Here is a 19161-nt window from a genome sequence, read left to right on the forward strand (position 1 = left end):
ACAAAACAATGTAAAACTTCAGAGCCTACAAGTCCACTCAGTCACTACTTCTTGATCAGCCAATCGCTAAGACAAACAAGTTTGTTTACATTTACAGGAGATAACGCTGCCCACTTCTTTTTTACAATGTCACCAAAAAGTGAGAAGAAGCATTTGCATGGCACTTTTGTAGCCGGCATTGGATGGTATTTACATGCCAGATATACTGAACATTCATATACCCTTTCATGCTTCAGCCACCATTCCAGAGGACATACTTCCGTGCTGATGAAGCTCATTAAAAAAAAATGCATTAATTAAATTTGTAACTGAACTCCTTGGGGGAGAATTGTATGTCCCCTACTCTGTTTTACCTGCTTTCTGCCATGTATTTCATGTTATAGCAGTCTCAGGTGATGACCCAGCACATGTTCATTTTAAGAACACTAACTGCAGAACTGAGATTTCTAAAGATAGCTACAGCACTGTACCCCAAGTTTAAGAATCTGAAGTGTCTTCCAAAATTTGAGAGGGACGAGATGTGGAGCATGCTTTCAGAAGTCTTAAAAAAATAAAACTCCAATGTGGAAACTACAGAACCCAAACCACCAAAAAAGAAAATCAACCTTGTGCTGGTGGCATCTGACTCAGATAATGAAAATGAACATATGTCGGTCTGCAGTGCATTGGATTGTTATCAAGCAGAACCCATCATCAGCATGGACCCATGTCCTCTGGAATGGTGGTTGAAGCATCAAGGGATATATGAACCTTTAGCGCATCTGGCATATAAATATCTTGGGATGCTGACTACAACAGTATCATGAGAACACCTGTTCTCACTTTCAGGGGACCTTATAAACCAGAAGCGGGCAGCATTATATCCTTCAAATGTAAACAAATTTGTTCATCTGTGTGATTGGCTGAACAAGAAGTAGGACTGAGTGGACTTGCAGGCTCTAAAATTTTACTTTGTTTAATATTTGAATGAAGGGTTTTTTTAACATAATTCTACATTTTTAAGTTCAACTTTCATGATACAGAGATTGCACTAGAGTACTTTTATTAGGTGAATTGAAAAATACAATTTCTTTCTTTTTTTTACAGTGCAAATACTTGTAATCAAAAATAAATAAAAAGTGAGCACTGTACACTTTGTATTCTTTGTTGTAATTGAAATCAATATATTTGAAAATGTAGAAAACATCCAAAAATATTTAAATAAATGGTATTCTATTATTATTTAACAGTGCGATTAATCGCACAATTAGTCACAAGTATTTTTTTGATCATGCGACTAATTGTGATTAATTTTTTTTAATCACTTGACATCCCTACTACAATTACATTTCTATTGGCTCAAGCAGGGTTTACCCGTGACCAACTACTGCAACGTTAAACGCAGCTAGTCCCTGTCTACAGTGGCTGCAAAACTGAGTTTAACATGAAACATGACTCCTCTAGGTGTGCTCTGACACGATTCCATTTTCTATTTAAGGCAATCATTAGGACTCCTATATAATATGCATATAGTATTATCACTTAGAATTATTTTATAAAACACAATCCTCTTCTTCCTTCATAATCTACGTAGTCTATTATTTTAAATATGTAAAGAAATGTGGCTAAAACTGTTGTCCACTCCTCTTCAAACAGACTGTGCATATAATAATCAAAGTTATGAGAGTGATGATTGAAGTAAACTTCCTTGGTCTCACACTCAGCTTCCAAAACAAATCTTCTCAGGAATTGTATGGAATTTTAGGAATGAAATATCCACCTAAAAAAACTGTAGTCATGCACTTCCTGCTCATTGTAGCCCTCAAGTCAAATATTTGTCATAATTTTTAATATTCTTAACTCTTTTCTGGTTTGTTTCTGATTGAACTACTTCCTTCCTAATGTCATTTCATTGCAATAATGTGCCACAGAAATAATACTATTAATTAGAGATTCTAATATGAATTAAAGAAAGTTATACTGTTACGCCAGCACAACTTTCCATTTAGAAGATTTGGTTTTTAAAAGCGTTACTCTTTGAAACGGCACTTGCAAAAGGTATCACTGAAAAATATAACATTCCTAGCACTTCAGACTGACTTTTTACTTCATGATGCAGTTTTGTTTCCCCGCTGCCACCCACCTCTGTCCCAGAAATGCTGGACAACTTTGTGTTGTAAACCTACAAGATTATTTGTAGTTAAATTTCCTCTTGGAAATTAACTCAGTTGATTTTAATTAGTTTCAATGTTAATTGTAGTTAAAGTGTTTATGGCATAGTAAACGAGAGAATAGTAGTATGACATGATAGATCATCATTTGTCAATTAAGAAAGGCCTACAGCTATGCTTCATTGTGAAACTTCATTGTGTCTTACACCTTCTTAAAGGTGAACTTCCACACCAATAGTAAATTCACTGACACATCAGTGAATTTGGATGAAGTATTGTATACTTAAGTTTTGCTTGATGATATACAATAGTTTTTTGTTACTATTACCAGTTTTCATACTCTGTTTTTCAAGGAGAAGTGTCAATAATATGCTCAGTCAAGTGAGAAAAAAGGCCACAGAAACTATGACACTTTTAAATTTGGACTCTGTAAACCATATAGTGTCTTCTAATTAAAATAGAAAATATTCTGTGATTGTACAGATTTCTTAATACTCATGGTGGCCACCAGATAATCAAAAAGTTTATTTGTGTGCTCCACAAGGAAATTTTGTGTGAAGTTTTGCTGTTTATAGCTGATCTTCCCCAAATAATGGAAGAAATCTGATACATTTATTGATGTGTTGATTGATCAGATTGGTATTTCAAAGCTGATACTTTAACTCGAAAATGTTTGATGAGCACAGTCAGTTTGACTTGATTTTTTTTAAAAAGGCATTTCAATATTTAATTTCAGAAAGTCTCAGAGATTTCAAAGGATACATCTTCAGATGCTTGACTGCTTTGCCTTGCCTTGTCTATTTGCTCTTATTTTGCATGCAGGATAGAGCCAGAAGCCTTTCTTTCTTATTGTGTACACATAGTGTTAATGGATTTGCTTTGCCAGTATTGCCTCATTACTGGAAACAGCTCAAAACACAGAAGTCTTTCAGTGTATGCAAATAAGATAGAATCATCTACCTGAGAGTTAATATTCTCTGCTTTTAAGTGTATTCTAAATCTAATGTTTGTATTTAGAGCATAACATCCTGTTCTCTGTTTTTTATGGGCAAAAAGCTAAGCAGGCTCAGGCAGCTGTTTGATGTTGGCTTCAAGTGTTATTAATTTCATATTCTATTATTCTTTTCACTGTAGCACAAGTGAAGCTGATGTGGAGGCTGTCATGGATAAGTTGTTTGATGAGCTGGCTCAGAAACAAAATGATTGTACGTAAGTTAATTTCTCTTGAAAGAGAATACATTTAGAACACAATGCCCAATCTCCACTGACCAATTAATAAGTTCCATTGCTGTATATGGGTTGATGCCACACTCAAGTGGCAGTCATTGTATCAGCATTTTGTCTAATTTATGTGTTGAATCATGTGCTATTATTCATCAAGCCATGCATTTCCTATCTGTAAGAGATGAATTTTATAGTAATTATCCAGACAAGATTGAGTCTTTGTTCATGTTCCCATAGTAACTAGACCAAGGATTCTAAAAGTGCAAGGCAGAGAGCTGAAGCTGAATAAAGCTTGTGGAACCATTGCAGACTTCACATTTGAAGAGCTATGTGACAGAGTGAGTACCCAGTCAAATCTAGATCAGTTTAACACTGAGTCTTTTCACAGTTGCTAGGTGTTTTTTTTAAAGTTGGTATTTTTCCAGCCCCAGGTAGCCCAAAGACAGTTTTTAAAACTTACAAAAAAAGATGTGAATTCAAAAGAAAAAAGAGGTGAACTCCTATGAAGAGCAGTAAATGTTTCCTTACGGATAATGGTGCAATAATAATCTCTTGAAGGCAATCTAGAATATAGTTAAAAATCTAAATAGAATTATGTGGCTAGGATAATTAGTTTTATTGCTTGAATATTAAAACTCAAAACACGTCCACGTGTAAACAAAATTATAATGTTGTTTTTAAAATTTTGGGTAAACTTGATGCTCATTCAAGTGAGGGTTTGATGGCACTGCAAAGCATAAGACAGGTGCAAGCTTCTCCACACAACTATCATTGCACATCTCTGTCATCGCCTGCTATTCAGTTCTGCGCCTCTTCTGAGCAAAGATTTCCAGTGATGATGAATAATACCAAGTTTTCTGCTAGTTATGTGATGTAGTCCTAAGTTAAATATGTTCCATGAAGCCCTTGTTCAGACATGACCTAACACAGGTTTGATGATAGGTCTCCAGAGGTAAAAGTCTAGTGCAGTGATAATTTATCAGCTGGCCTCTAAAATTATAACATTAGCCAGTTACATAACTGTGGTAGCACTGCCTATTATTACTGATACCAAACACTTGTTGTTATTAGACCCTGTTTTCAGGTGTTTATAACTATGGCAAACTTTAACCATTTGGGTTGAAATTTCCCATGTTGGGTGTTTGCTTCAAGCTGAACTAGAACATTTCAGACAAAATGGTTCAGTCATTTCTGGGAATGAGGCCAGGGAAAAATGGGTTATTTTGCCCGTATTAAAAATGGAGATCTTTTCTGTTAAATGATGTTGTGCCCCCAGGCTGTGGAGCAGGAACTTGACATTTGGTAGAGGGGTTGTCTTTATGTCAGAGATCTACTTTTTGCTAATCCGGTGAAAATCCACCTGAATTTGACCAAGTTATAAGCCTTTGAAAAATCACAGTTCACACATGCTCAGTAGAGACTTGCTAGAGCTTAACAACTAAAATCTCTGAACTTCCTTACTGAGCATGCTCCATCCCCTCATAGTGCTGACTAGACTGTATGTGAGCCATCCCCACAGAGCAACTGAGCACACTCCTGGCCAGAGAGGCCCAGGGGCTCAGAAGGACCTTCCTTGTAAGGGTTGCTCCCAGCTGCTCCAAGCCTGAGTGGGACAAGGCATTGTAAGTGAGTGCAGGGAACCTGTCACTCCTGTGCTCTCAATCGCTACCCTGCTGGCACCCAGGCAGCCAGGTGGAGGAAGCCATCTGATTTGAATACTTGGGGGGAAAAGCCAGACCAGTGTGGGAGGGAAAGGCGTAGACTGGGACAAGGAGTCTGGGCTTGGAGAAGAGGAGAGAAACTGACTGGAAGTTGGAATTGGGAAGACTGGAACTGGCTGGACAAGAAGGCTCAGACCCAGGAGAAAGGAGGCTGGGACTAGGAACCAGTGAAGGAAATGAGAGGAGGAGAGACTGGGAGCAGTTGGCTGGGGTGCAGAACACAAAGATTGGACAAGGAACTGGGGGAGGAGCAACAAGAAGACTGGGATTGCTGGGCAAGGAGACTGGAACTAGTTCCTAGTTCCAGGAATTGGGCAGTGGGTGAGGAGAGACAGATTTGGCAAGGAGTTGGGGTGTGATGGGAAAACTGGGACTGGCTAGACAAGGAGATTGGGACAAGGAGTAAGATGGATCAGATGAGGAATGGGATGGAGGTGGGAACTGGTTGGGTAAGGAGACTGGGACAGGGGAGAGGGAGGGACTTGGAGTTGGGGAGAGAAATTGACACTCAGTGAGCATGAAGGAGGAGATTTGAATGGCTGGGCAAGGAATTGCAGAATACAGAATTGGATATCCCACAAGCATCCTTGCTCAGAGATGGAATCTGTCTCCCTTCCCCCAATCACCATATGACTACCTGGGTCTTAATGAGCCTGCTTCTAAACTATTTTTAAGTCCTAGATGGGACTGACTGGGAAAAGAAATTTAAAGGGGTTGTGGCTCTTTCTGGGTGACTGCTGCATACGGGAACTGAACCAGCAAGAATAAAGGGACCAGATATCCCAAAACCAAACCCTCTCACGTAAAAAAAAGGCTAAAGGAGGAGCTGGGGAGCAGGGAGGGTGGTGGCAACTCATGAACTCTTCTAGTAGTATCGGTAGGAGAGAGCTCCCAAGGCAGTGATGAGTTGTTAGAGAACCATCATTACAAATAAAAATGGGTGATGTGTTATGTAACTGTCTGCTTTTGGGATAGAGGAGATGCAGAAGAATTTCTGGAACTCTTGTGCTTTACTTAAAAGACTTTCACTCACTGGCCTGATGCTTTCGGCACTCCCAACCAAGGGAAAAATAATGCCTGGCCTAGACTTACATAACTTCTCACTGACGCTGTGCAGTCTTTCCCAGTGTGAAACATTTTGGGGGCTGAAGAAAAAACAGGGAGTTGTGCAACAAATTGACCTTCAGCCTAAAAAGATTGGCCTGCCCAGAGCCAGCATTCATGGTCTTCTGGGATTTCTACATTCCAGAAGTTGTAGATAGATGTGACACATTCTCAGGGACTGAGAGTCACCTTGTTACTTCCCTGCCTCTGGTGAGAGGAAGATTTGCATGTGCTTAACTGGATGTCAGCTCCCTGACCCCACCAGCCCATTAACCACCCAAACAATCTCCTCAGGGTCCTGCCAGCCCTTACTTTGTCTTGCAGGTTAGCAACAGGCGCACCCCAGCTCCTGGCCCCCTCTGAAAGCACTCCCTTTTAGTATGCAGCCCGTGTCACTTGATACCCACAGGAATTACCAGTTTTCTTGTCCCCAAGAGAACAATATACATATAACTTGACTGGTACAACTCTGGATCAAGTCCTTTATAATATCACAGCACTGAGATATAGTTATAGTGAAAACAATCACAAGGTTATTATCAAAGGCTAAGATTTAAGAGATAGTGAACAAGGATAATGGAAAGAGAAATGGTTACATATAAAGCAAAAGTAAAATGTGCTTCTTCGAAGCTAAACTTAGCTTAGCAGTCTAACCTTTTGTCTAAATAAGTTTATTGCACCCTTAAGCCTTTTTCAATGCATTCAACCAAATCTTTATTGAGATCCTGTTTTCATGAGTGTAAACACACTGTCCATTTACTTCCTCAGTGCAAGATAACAAAATGTCCTTGCTTCTCCTTACATTACCCAGAACTCATTGTTTTTTCTCCAGAGTCAGGGTGAGTCCTGTGGTTCCTTTCTTGGTGTGCTGGCTCCACGTTGTTTTCACATACTGGTGTTGACTCCACATGCAAAACAGACTTCCATCATGGTGGTTTACGATGCTTAATCTACATGTGAAGCTAGGCAACAGGTGAATGTACATCCCTTTGTCTGACAAAACCTGTTTGTCAACCATGCCCGGGACACAGACTCTAAAACATATTTTCAGTACATATACATAACTTCTTAAATATCCTTACAATCATCTTGCAATGATTGAGGATCTACATGACTTACACTTGTAATAGACACTTCACATGGCCTATTTATTACACACCTCACATGACCTAAATACTATGGAAGCAGTGTGTTAGGTGTAGTCAGTTTGTCAAGCTGATAGGAGTTGCTGTTGTAGAACATTGAACTCTTTGCCAGCTGGTACCAATGAGTCCTTGTGTCACAATATACTGTGCTGGACCCAACCCTGTTTCTTCTCTAATTTTGTAGTATGAACTAATTATATTTTTTTAAAATCAAGTTGCCCTCTTGATATTTTTATATAACCAAACTTCCCTATCTTTCTTCTGTGTCAGGATGACACAGTTTACTCAAATATATGAAAAGTAACATGTTATCATACTACTGTTTAATTATTCAGGTTGTTTGTGTTATGACACAAATTATTGGATGAAACATAGTAATAAGATTTGCAAAACCTGCCAGCTCTGGTTTGATCCGTCTCAGCAAACCAAAAGCATTAGATTTCAGAGACTGTGATTCACTTCTATCTGACAAAACCAGAATCAAAATGTGAAGCCAGGCAACTTTACCTTAAATCCACTGGTTTCAATCCCAGAAGGATCTCTTATGATCATCTAGTCTGGCCTCCTGAATTACACAACCTATAAACTTCACTCAGAACTCCTGAATCTAGTCCAACAATTTGTGGTTGAAGTAGAGCGACTATGTAGCTCAAAAGCTTGTCTCTTGGTCCAGTAAAAGATGTTACCTCACCCACTTTTTCTTTTTAGAAAGTCAGCCAATTCTGATTTAAAAACTCCAAATGATGGAGAATTTTATTACATCCTTTGGAAATCTGTGCCAGTGGTGGTTTATCCTGTTAAAATTTTGTGCCTTGTTTCTAATTTGAACTTTGCTGACTTCAGCTCCAGCCACTGGCTTTTGTTACACATCCATCTGCTAGATTAGAGTCCTCTAGTGTGCTGATGCCTAAAGACTGATCAAGCCTCTTGACCTTCTGTTCAATAATCTAGTTAGACTGATTTCCTTTAGTCTCTTATTGTAAGGCAAGTTTTCCAGACCTCAGATCTTGACAATTTTCAATGTGTTTTTTACATACCTCCAGAAAGACACAAACTTTTCCTTTTTGTGTGAAATAAAAAACTTTTTCTCTTTTGAGATGAGAAACTGAACAACATACCAAACAGCTTTCTTACTCCTAGAGCAATGAAGTAGGGATGACATGAAAATACTTCTAATAAGAAATACACTTCAGTAAAATAATATCTTTGAACTTTGTTGTTTATTAGAGCGCTACGGTAGCAAACTCCATATACTTTGTTTGGTTGGTTTTTTTACATACACTTTCATGAAGAACAAAACACAAAAATAATGCCTTTCTATTCAGTTTCCTGAGAGAGGATAATATTCTGAGGAGGTATGTGATTAATTGCACAAAGTGCTTCAGACATAGGAATTAAAAAGAGAGGGGTTTTAATTTTCAGAAAAGGTCTAACATTTTTAATGTAATATCTCAAAAACTATTTGGTTTATAAACTCCGGATTTTTTTTATTCACTGATCCCCAATCAAGGCCAGTGCCTATGAGTTTTCTGTGGAAAGTTTGATGGTTGATTTTTGAGTTAACCAAGGCTCTACTGAGTTTTTTGTGGTTCCCTGTGTACTGTAGGACCTCCATTATTGGGGGCTGAGTTGGGAAAATCAGGATGAGTTATGCAGCCTAGAAACCATTGGGTAATGGATAGGGAAACCCTGAGTTCCTGCCAAAGGTACTGGCCTCCTGCCCATCTCCCTAAGATCCATGTGGATCTCAGGGGGGCCTAAAAATTCTGGTGTGGAACCTCTTTTTTGTTTCTCCAAGGTTCAAACTTCTGTCTTCCCATAGAGTGATTTAAGGGAAATGCCACCAGTCTCTTCCCTAGGACCTTTCTTCTGTGATTTTTTTTTTTTACAGTGGATGGACAAAGGCAGGCCTAGTGGTAGACATTTGTTTAATAAAAGCAAAAGTGAACGTAGGAAACTTTCCATATAAAAATGATCTTACAGTCATAAGTCCCTGTATAGTAATTTAAAACAACAGTAACAAGAAAAGTTATACATTTAAAATTCAGAGCATTGAGAGTTAATTTTTACAATAAATATGTGAAAAATCAGTTAATGAGGTTGTAGTTCAAAATAAAAACCTGAACAGCTGATACTGACAGTGCTCAGGGAAAGTTCCAATTCTGACTTTAATTTTGACTTTTGTTCCCACTTCTCCTCCTCTTAACAATAAGTGAAACTGCTCAGAGAATCCACTTCACCTCATTGCCATTATGAATTACAAAGGATCAGGGTTGGGATCTGGGAAGTGGAGCTTATGGGTAAGGAACAGGGAAGTGGAGGTGGCAGAAGACTGGGAGGAGCATTACTTTTGGCATTTCCTAATTTTTGACTGCTTGATATTGAAACCTTAATAATCTTCTTTTGACCAAGTTATTTTCATATGTAATTTCCTAGGTTTTTTTAAAAAGCAAACTAAAAACACAGACGTTCCATTATGTGGCACCATATTAATCTCCCACCTCAGTCATCAGTGGGTTGGGACCTTTAGATCCGCAGCAAAAACCTCTACCACTTGACCTAATGGCTGTTGTCCTCCCTGTGCCACTAGAGGGGTAAGAGAGACATTCTGCCATTCAGTTTTACAGCTGTTTGCTAGACTGCAGGAGCATGCTGAGACTCAGGAATCCTGGGCTCCTCTCCTCTGATCACCCCTGTCCCTATTACCACTTCTGCACCAGTTCTTGCCCTTGTTTCTCGCATCACATCTCTCCCACCTCCCTCATTACACTGCTCCTCACCCTTCACATTTAAGTTAGGCTGCTTTCTCCTCCGGCCTGCACACCAGGACAATGAGCACTAAGAACATGCAGGTGAATAAGAGTGGCAAACGAGAGTTTTTGAGGGAGGATCTGCAGATCCTGTGCTTGGAGGAAAATGGACATAGTGGGTTGTGTGTGTGGTCTGTTTGTCTTAGTAAGGACTGTGAGGCTAGGGTTTGAAGCCCCTGAATTGGCCAGAGAGATCTGTTTGGTTTGGCCCTGTAAGGACTGTGTGGCTGGGATCATGGGTCTTCGAATCCAACTTAGTATTCGAAGTCTGTGTGGTTAATCCCTCCCTGTCAGTGAGGGGATGGAGATAAGCAGCGAAACAAAAGGTCAGTTGCTAGGCGAACAGAGGAGTTTCAGAGAGAGTTCACAGGACAGAATGTGGTTCCTTCTGTTTAGGTATGGCTGTACACCAGGTAGTCGATATGGACAGTGAGGAAATACCTGTTGTTACTTGCCTTGGATGTGCTCTTTTCCTTTTGCTGGTAAATGGAAGAAATTTCTGGTGTATGAAGTGCAAATTGATAGCCATACTGGAGGAGAAGATATGTGTTTGGAGTGAGAAAATGAAGACTTATTAGACAATCAGATCTAGAAATCATTACCATAGACACCACAAGAAGAAGGCTCAGTGATAAGGGAGCCAAAGAGAGCAGAAACCAAACTGGACTGGCAATTTATGACCAAGAGGGGAAAGAGAACTAAGGGGCAACCATCCCAACTGGAAGCATTGAATCACTGTGAAATCTCAAGGAGTCAACCAGCAAGGAACAGAATAGAAAGTCACAAGGGACATATGTACTGTATGAAACAAACTACCAAGAGAGATTCTTCAGCCATCCTAAGAAGGCAAGTGATCATTGCCAGCAACACCATATTAACAAGAATGTTCAGAAAATTCAGCAAGGGACACTAGGACAGCAGGACAATACACTGTCTTCCTGGAGCAAATATACAAGATTAATTGAAGGATGAGACTGGATTATGAAGTTGTCTGGCAAGTGTCCACTGGTGGTGATGCACATTGGGACCAGTTACATGAAATCATAAAATCATAGAAGTGTAGGACTGGAAGGGAACTCAGTAGGTCATCTAGTCCAGTCCCCTGCACTCAAGGCAGGATAAGTAATAACTAGACCATCCCTGGCAGGTGTCTGTCTAACATGTTCTTAAAAACCTCGAATAATGGAGATTTCTCAACCTCTCTAGGCAATTTGTTCCAGTGCTTAACGACAATGACAGTTAAGAAGCTTTTCCTAATGTTCAACCTAAAGCTTCCTTGCTGTAATTTAAGCTCATTGCTTCTTGTCCTATTCTCAGAGGTTAAGGAGAACAATTTTTCACCATCCTCCTTGTAACAATCTTTTATGTAGTTGAAAACTCATGTCACTCCTCAGTCTTCTCTTCTCCACACTAAGCAAACCCAAGTTTTTTCAATTTTTCCTCATAGGTCAGGTTTTCTAGACCTTTATTCATTTTTGTTACTCTGCTCTGGACTTTCTCCAATTTGTCCACATACATCTCTACCTCAGTATAACACTGTCCTCGGGAGCCAAAAAATCTTACCGCATTACAGGTAAAACCTTGTTATATTGAACTTGCTTTGATCCACCAGAGTGTGCAGCCCTGCCCCCCGGGAGCACTGCTTTATTGCGTTATATCCAAATTTGTGTTATATCGGATCGTGTTATATTGAGGTAGCGGTGTATTTCCTGAAATGTGGTGCCCAAAACTGGATGTAATACTCCAGTTGTGACCTTATCAGCATGGAGTAGAGCGGAAGAATTATTTCTTGTTTCTTGCTGATAGCGCTCCTGCTGATACATCCCGGAATGCTGTTTGCTTTTTTTGCAACAGTGTTTCACTGTTGACTCATATTTAGCTTGGCTGTGTGGAACTACACAGATTATAGAAGCCTTCAGGGATCTTGGAATAGAGCTGAACAAGCTGAAAGTCCAAATGAGCTTCTCAGAGATCCTTCCTTCTGCTGAGAGAAGGCAGAAAACAGAAAATATTGGGGGGTGAACCGTTGCCTGTGTGACTGGAGTGAAGCTGAAAGTTTGGGTTTTGTGGAACATCAGGCCACATTCTTGCTGGAGCAGGGGCTGAACAAAGAAGACAACTTGCATTACATGGTAACTATTTTGAGCCTCAGTATTATGGAATCATAGATTCCAAGACCAGAAGGGATCACTGTGATCATTTTGCTCTAAGCTCCTGTATAACACCAGGCCATGGAACTTTTCCAAAATAATTCCTGGATCATATCTTCTAGAAAAAGATTAATTAATGACTGGCCTGAATATTGGTGGTTGCCTAGGGATCAAAGATTCTGACTTAATATATTCAATATGGGCAAACAGGACAGTCCCAACTAATTGTATGTATGCCTGGTGCTTAAAGAATGAAATGGTGCAATAAAGAATGAGTATAATTAATGCCAGTCAGCATGGTATCTCGGAACTAGATCTTGTCAAACAAACGTGATTTCATTTTTCAATGAGATTATAAATGTGGTTGATAAAGGTAACGGTGGATGTAATTGATTTTTGTAAGGTGGTTTGACTTAGTACTGCATGACATTCTGAATAAAAAATTAGCACTGTATACTATCAGTAAAGCACATGCTAAGTGGGTTAAGAACTGTCTAAATGACATATCTCAAAAGTAGTTGTCAATGAGGAATCAAAATCAAATGTGGGTGTTTTCAGTGAGATTCCACAGGGATTGGTACCAGGCCTGATGCTATTCAACGTTTTCATCAATGATCTGGAAGTAAATATAAAATCAGTCATGATAAAATGTGCAGGTGACTTAAAGATTGGCAGAGTGGAAAATAATAAAGACAGGACAGTCAGAAAGGGTATATCTAAACTGTGATGAACCAACCACAGCACAGTCGTGGCTGGCCCAGGTCACTTGAATCAGGCTTGCCAGGCTTGAGCTGTGGAGCTATAGAATTGCAGTCTCGATGTTAGAGCTCAGGCTGGGGCTTGGGCTCGGGTGCCCTCCTCCCTTGTAGGGTCCCTGAGCCTAGGCTCCAGTCCAAGCTCTAACGACTACACTGCAGATTTATAGCCCTGCAGTCCGAGGCTGGCGAGACTGAGTCAGCTGACCTGGGCCAGCTGCGGGTCTTTTACTGCAATGTTGACCTATCCATAGAGTGTTCTGTGTCACTGCATTCTGCTTTCCTAGAAATACAACTTTGTATTTGACTATATTCAAATACATTCAAATAAACTGTTTTAATACATCCAAATGCAAAGTTATACATCTAAGAACGAGGAATGCAGAACATATCTGTAGACTGGGCAACTGTATCCTGGAAAGCAGTGACTCTGAAAAGGATCTGGGGGTCATAGTGGACAAGCAACTCAACAAGAGAGCCCAGTGTCATGCTGTGGCAAAAGGGACTAATGTGATCCTGGGCTGCATAGGGAAGTTATTTTATCTCTGCAAATGGCACTGGTGAGACAGACATGGGAATACTGCATCCAGTTCTAGTGTCCAGCTGCCCCTAGAGTCTCAGCTCCGCAGTGCCAGAAGACCAGCTGTCCCCTCAGGCTCTTGGCTACCTGCTGCCTGGAGCCCAGCTGCCCCCCCTCCAGGCTCTCAGCTTCCTGCCAAAGCCAAGCTCCCAGCTGCGAGCTCCTTGCGTCAACCTAACTCTGTAGTGTAGACCAAGCCTAAAACTTAGGTCAACTTAGCCACGGTGCTCAGGAGAGTGACAAATCCACATCCCAGAGCTGTAATTATGCCAGCCTAACCCCTGTGTCAGTGCAGCTTGGTCCATGGAAGAATGCTTCTGTCAACCCAGCTATTGTCACTTGAGGAGGCAGAGTCCCTACAGCAATGGGAAAAATCCTTCCATCACTGTAGGCTGCATATTCACTATGGGGTTATGCCAGCATAACGTAGCCCTGTGGATATACTGCTAGAGTCCCCTTAGTGTAGACGTGGCCAGAGAGTCTCCCTACTCTCTGTTCTGGTGCCTCTCACCACAGCAGTGCTCTCCAATCAGGAGAAGCAAATGCAAGAAAAGTCTTGTTCTGTTCCTGCAGTCCTAGAGTGGAGCATGCTCAGTCACTCTGACAGTGTGCACAGTCCAGTCACACACACAAGCTGTGTGAAGATGGAAGTATGCTCAGTATATATGGTCTGCTGAGCATGTATGAACTGTTATTTTCAGAGACGTATCATTTAATCATATTTGGTCAGATTTTCACAGAAACAGCGCAAGACATACGGACATGTCACTGTTTCAAAGCATGGCGGCACTAGAACTTCTCAATGAAACAGTTATAAACATTTAACATGGGCAGAACAATATTTTTTTTTTCTTAGCTTCATTCTCAAATAGCAGAATAGTTTTAGGCTGAAACTTTCCAAAAAAATTCAGCTTGAGGCAGCCATACAGTATGGAAAATTTCAGGCCAAACTTTGCTTATAGTATACTTATAAGCAACTGAAAACATGGTTTTATAACAGAAAGTAGCTACCATTGCCACTGATAATTTTCTATCTAATCTATCTCTGATGTTGTCTTACCTAAAATAAAATAGTGTGGGGTACACATCTTTGCATCTATAGCACCTTCCCTGTGAGGTCCTCAAAGCATTACACAGAATATTAATCAATTAAGTCTTTTTCTCATTTATCCTTGGTTTATCATGTCCAACAACATAACATAATTTAGGACCGGAAAAATAAGTGAGAGTAGCAGAGAGTATCAGTTGTCCTTGGAAATCCTTATTGATTGCACTGTAATGTTGCTGCTCAGAAGATATCAGGTGGAGTTTTCCCATACAAGAATATGCCAACTGATATGGTCTGATACGTGATCATCTCCTTGGCACAAAAGCACAGCAATGAACTTAACACATTACAGATTTTTCTCAAACCTACTAGAGCCCTTGCATGTTCCAGAGTGCCAGAACTCTTCGATGGGTTTATGCTGGAGAGGATGTGTGAGAGGACAAACTCTCTTGCATAAGTTGTAGAAACAAGTTATTATTTACTGCCTGAGCACAAAGTCAGACTTGTTCTCCATGGCAGTATGTCATAAATTTGGGTCTTAGGTAAACTCAGGGACAATTCAATCTGTAATGATACAAGTACTGAAATAGGTAGAATTCTCAGTTATGATCAACTAACATAGGATCATGAAAGCAGAAAGATAAGACAAACACATACAATTAATTATTTGGTTTATTGGTTCCTGTGACAGCATTCAAGAACATAATTTATAACAAAGCAGGATGAAAGAGGTTTAACCTATTTGGATACTTTAAAAAAATCATGATGTATAGCAACCTTTCTTCAGACCCACCAAAGATTCATGCTGATAGTTCAGAACTGGCCATGACCTGCACATAATCGTCTACCATTTGGAACTGATACCATAATTTCATTTTTCTTTGTTCCAAGACATTTCTCAGTGTCCTCTGACGTTACAGAATATAGCTGTCTGTTTTTATAAAACATCTATTCTTCAACATCCTCTTCTGTTCCAGGCTCTGGATAAACAAACAGACTTAATTAGTTTGAGGTACCTCAGAGAGGTGGTGATCATGAGTTCTAATGGTGACATTGACCTCTTTATATGCTCTGTGCCCTTGGATAGGTCACTTAATCTCTCTCTCTCTCTCTCTCTGTCACTACACCTCTATGTGAAGAATAAACTTAGCTACATGACAAGAGTGTTACAAAGTTGAGTTATGTCAGGTACTATATACCAGTGGTTCTCAAACTTGGGCCGCCGCTTGTTCAGGGAAAGCCCCTAGCGGGCCAGGCCAGTTTGTTTACCTGACGCATCCGCAGGTTTGGGCAATCACGCCTTCCACTGGCTGTGGTTCTCCGCACCAGGCCTCTGGGGGCTGCAGGAAGCGGCGCAGTCCTACGGAAGTGCTGGCCGTGGCTTCCCGCCACCCCCATTGGCCTGGAGCAGCAAACCGCAGCCAGTGGGAGCCATGATTGGCCAAACCTGCAGACGTGGCAGGTAAACAAACCAGCCCAGGCCACCAGGGGCTTTCCCTGAACAAGCAGCGGCCCAAATTTGAGAACCACTGCTATATACCACACAAAGTGCGATATTATACACAAAATGTTTGCAAAGTGCTATAGATCACATAGCTAGTATGTAAACAGAAAGGTTGCATTTAAAATGGAGTCTAAGGAACAGGATCCTGACAATTAAATAGCACCTATAATTATCACTAATTACCAGATTTTAGAAGACTTTCAGCTGGATTAGACCAGATGCCTTGAAATTAACAAAACGTTAAAAAACAACATCTTTCCTTCCTTACACATTTGGTCAATCAAAGAGCTATGATAATGTAAATATATAGAGAGGCCAAATAAACATTTCTCCCTCATTTATTTTAAAAGCACAGATACTAATTAGATATAAAATTCTCAAATTTGCCAACTGAAAATTGTGAAAGTGCAAATAAAATATCTCTTGAGACTGAAGACGCATGAAGTTTTTCATGACTGCGTGGAAAGTCTCTCTTTGCCTCTGCTTTTTCTTCCATTCTATTTTAGTTACATTTGGCCTTGCTTTAAAATTGATAACTGCAACAACTGTGACTCTTCAGTCTTAGTCTAGTATAAATTAAATAGATAGAAGTATACCTTCTAGATATAGGAAAGTTCTCCTTATTCTTAAGGATTAGAACATATTCTAGCTGCTCTCAATATTGCCTGATGCACCTTTTAAAGATGCTCTCACCTATGCATAGCAAATGCTGCCCTCTGCTGGCACTATTAACTTATATAATGTATCCAGCACATCTTAGCCTTGGTTTACACTATAGTTATGTCGATGTAAGGCAGTTTATGTCGACCTAAGACCTTGTCTACACTACAAAGTGTCAACACTCCACCCCGAGCAAACATTTCCCCCTTAGCTTCACAAAGATTATGCAACATACAACATGCAGCTTAGACCACGGGAATATTAGCCTCATTGAGGATAATCACCAAAGCGCCTTTAATCTGCCAAAGGCACATTCTACTGTCATCCAGCACCTACTCAGCCTGTTGTTAAACTGCTTCCTACTGCTGTCCAGGTTTCCCATATAAGGTTTCATGAGCCACGTCTGTAAGGGATACACTGGGTCTCCCAAAATCTCTATGGGTTTTTCAGTATCCCCCACTGTAATCTTCTGGTCTGGAAAGAAAGTTCCCGCTTGTAGCTTTCTATACAGGCCAGTGTTCCTGAAAATCTGTGCATCATGCACCTTCCCAGACTACCCCACATTGATGTCAGTGAAACGCCCACAGCGATCCACAAACACCTGCAACACCATGGAGAATATACCTTCTGATTGATGTACTCTGTCACAAGGTGGGCTGATGTCAAATTGGAATGTGTGTGCCATCTATCACCCCTCCACAGTTAGGGAAACGCATTTCTGCAAAGCCGTCCACTATTTCAAGCACATTTCCCAGAGTTACAGTCCTTCATAGCAGGATGCGATTAATTGCCATGCACACTTGCATTAACACAGCCCCAATGCTTGACTTCCTGACTCCAAATTGATTTGCGAGCAACCGGTAGCAGTCTGGAGTCACCAGCTTCCACACAGCGATTGCCACCCACTTCTCCACCAATAGGGCAGCTCTCATGTGATTAACTGCACTGCCATCCATGACATCTCCTGTGCGTTATCAGTGCACAGGAGAGCTGTGCAAGAGCCATCCCTTTTCACAAAGATGCCGGGATGCACAACAAGCAAGGGCCGTTGAAATATGGCGTGAAAAAAAGCTGGAAGCCCATGGAATGCTTGGACACAAAGCAATGCATCATGGGACATTGAGCCCAGTCCCAAGATGCGCCGTGATCCGCTCTGCCCTCTCACAAGACCTAGCAGCAGAAGGTGTCAGCTGGACTGTGGGATAGGTACTCACAGTGCACTGCTCACACTGTCGATGCTAATGCCCCAAGTGTGGACAAGGATTAAGTGATTTGACCAACATAACTTATATTGGCGGAGAACCACTAGATCACATACTATTCTATAGCAAAGTGTAAAAAAAAAAAAAAAAAAAGTGATCCATATCTTTTAAAGTGTTTCCACCGTGTTTTTAGTTTGAAAGTTGTTTTGCCTCCTTGTAATCTTCAAACTGTAATTTACATTATATTTATTGTTTGTAGCGCAGCAGTGCTCAAAGGCTCCAGTCAGGATTGCCCCACTGTGCTAGGGGCTGTACATATTTATAGGAAGACCCAGTCTCTAGCTTGAATAGATTAGACTTTAATATGAAAGCAGATGCAACAAGCAAATGTTAAAATAGAGAGCTCTTACTCACTCATTCTGTAGCCAGAAACAACTCTCAATTTCTTTGGGTTCCGTTTCAAATTGGCAATCTTCAGCTTATCACAGACCATTTGTGAATGTTTTTAAAGCGCACCTGGATATCATGTAAGTATAGCACACAGGCTGAGAGGGGATGCCATGTAGTACTCTCTCCATTAGCCTCTCAAATATACTTGATGCACTGCACAAACCAAGAGCTATCACTATAAACTCCCATAAGCCTTGACCTGCTATGGAAAGCAGTTTTTTCCTTAGCTTTTCGATTCAATTCCACTTGCCAATACCCACTTTGAAGATCCATTATGGAAAACCAAATTGAACCTGCTAGGATATCATCTATTTGTGCTAATGGATAAGAATCCTTTAAAGTGACTTCATTTCATTTTCTGTAGTCAGCACAAAATCTGGAGCTGCTGTCCTTTTTCCTAACCAACACAAGGGCCCAAGGACTGGTTGCAAGTTGATTATTTATGCCTTCCCTATACATTTCCGCAATGGCCTATAATGCCTTGTCTCTTTGCTACTGTTAAACAGGGAGTGGGTGCTTTAATGGGTTGGTTTCCTCTCAGTACCAACCATGTGCTGGATCAGTACAGTACAACCTATTTCTTTGCTGGATTCAGAGAACAGCTGAATCCTAACCAGAAAGTCTTTTAGACTCCCTGTTGTTCCTCATTTAAGTGTAT

General features: G+C 40.5%; 1 protein-coding gene across 4 annotated transcripts in view; it reads left to right on the plus strand.

Annotated features, from left to right (window-relative positions):
* AFG1L (AFG1 like ATPase) overlaps positions 1-19161 on the plus strand; it is a 151550-nt gene that overhangs the window by 119269 nt on the left and 13120 nt on the right. For all 4 annotated transcript variants that reach the window (XM_075063874.1, XM_075063875.1, XM_075063876.1 and 1 more), the window contains 2 exons: positions 3285-3355; positions 3612-3712. In XM_075063874.1, the coding sequence (XP_074919975.1) occupies positions 3285-3355; positions 3612-3712 (172 nt within the window). The remainder of the gene's footprint in view (positions 1-3284; positions 3356-3611; positions 3713-19161) is intronic.

Source organism: Chelonoidis abingdonii, chromosome 3 (genome assembly GCF_003597395.2).
Source record: "Chelonoidis abingdonii isolate Lonesome George chromosome 3, CheloAbing_2.0, whole genome shotgun sequence".
NCBI classification, from domain to species: domain Eukaryota; kingdom Metazoa; phylum Chordata; order Testudines; family Testudinidae; genus Chelonoidis; species Chelonoidis abingdonii.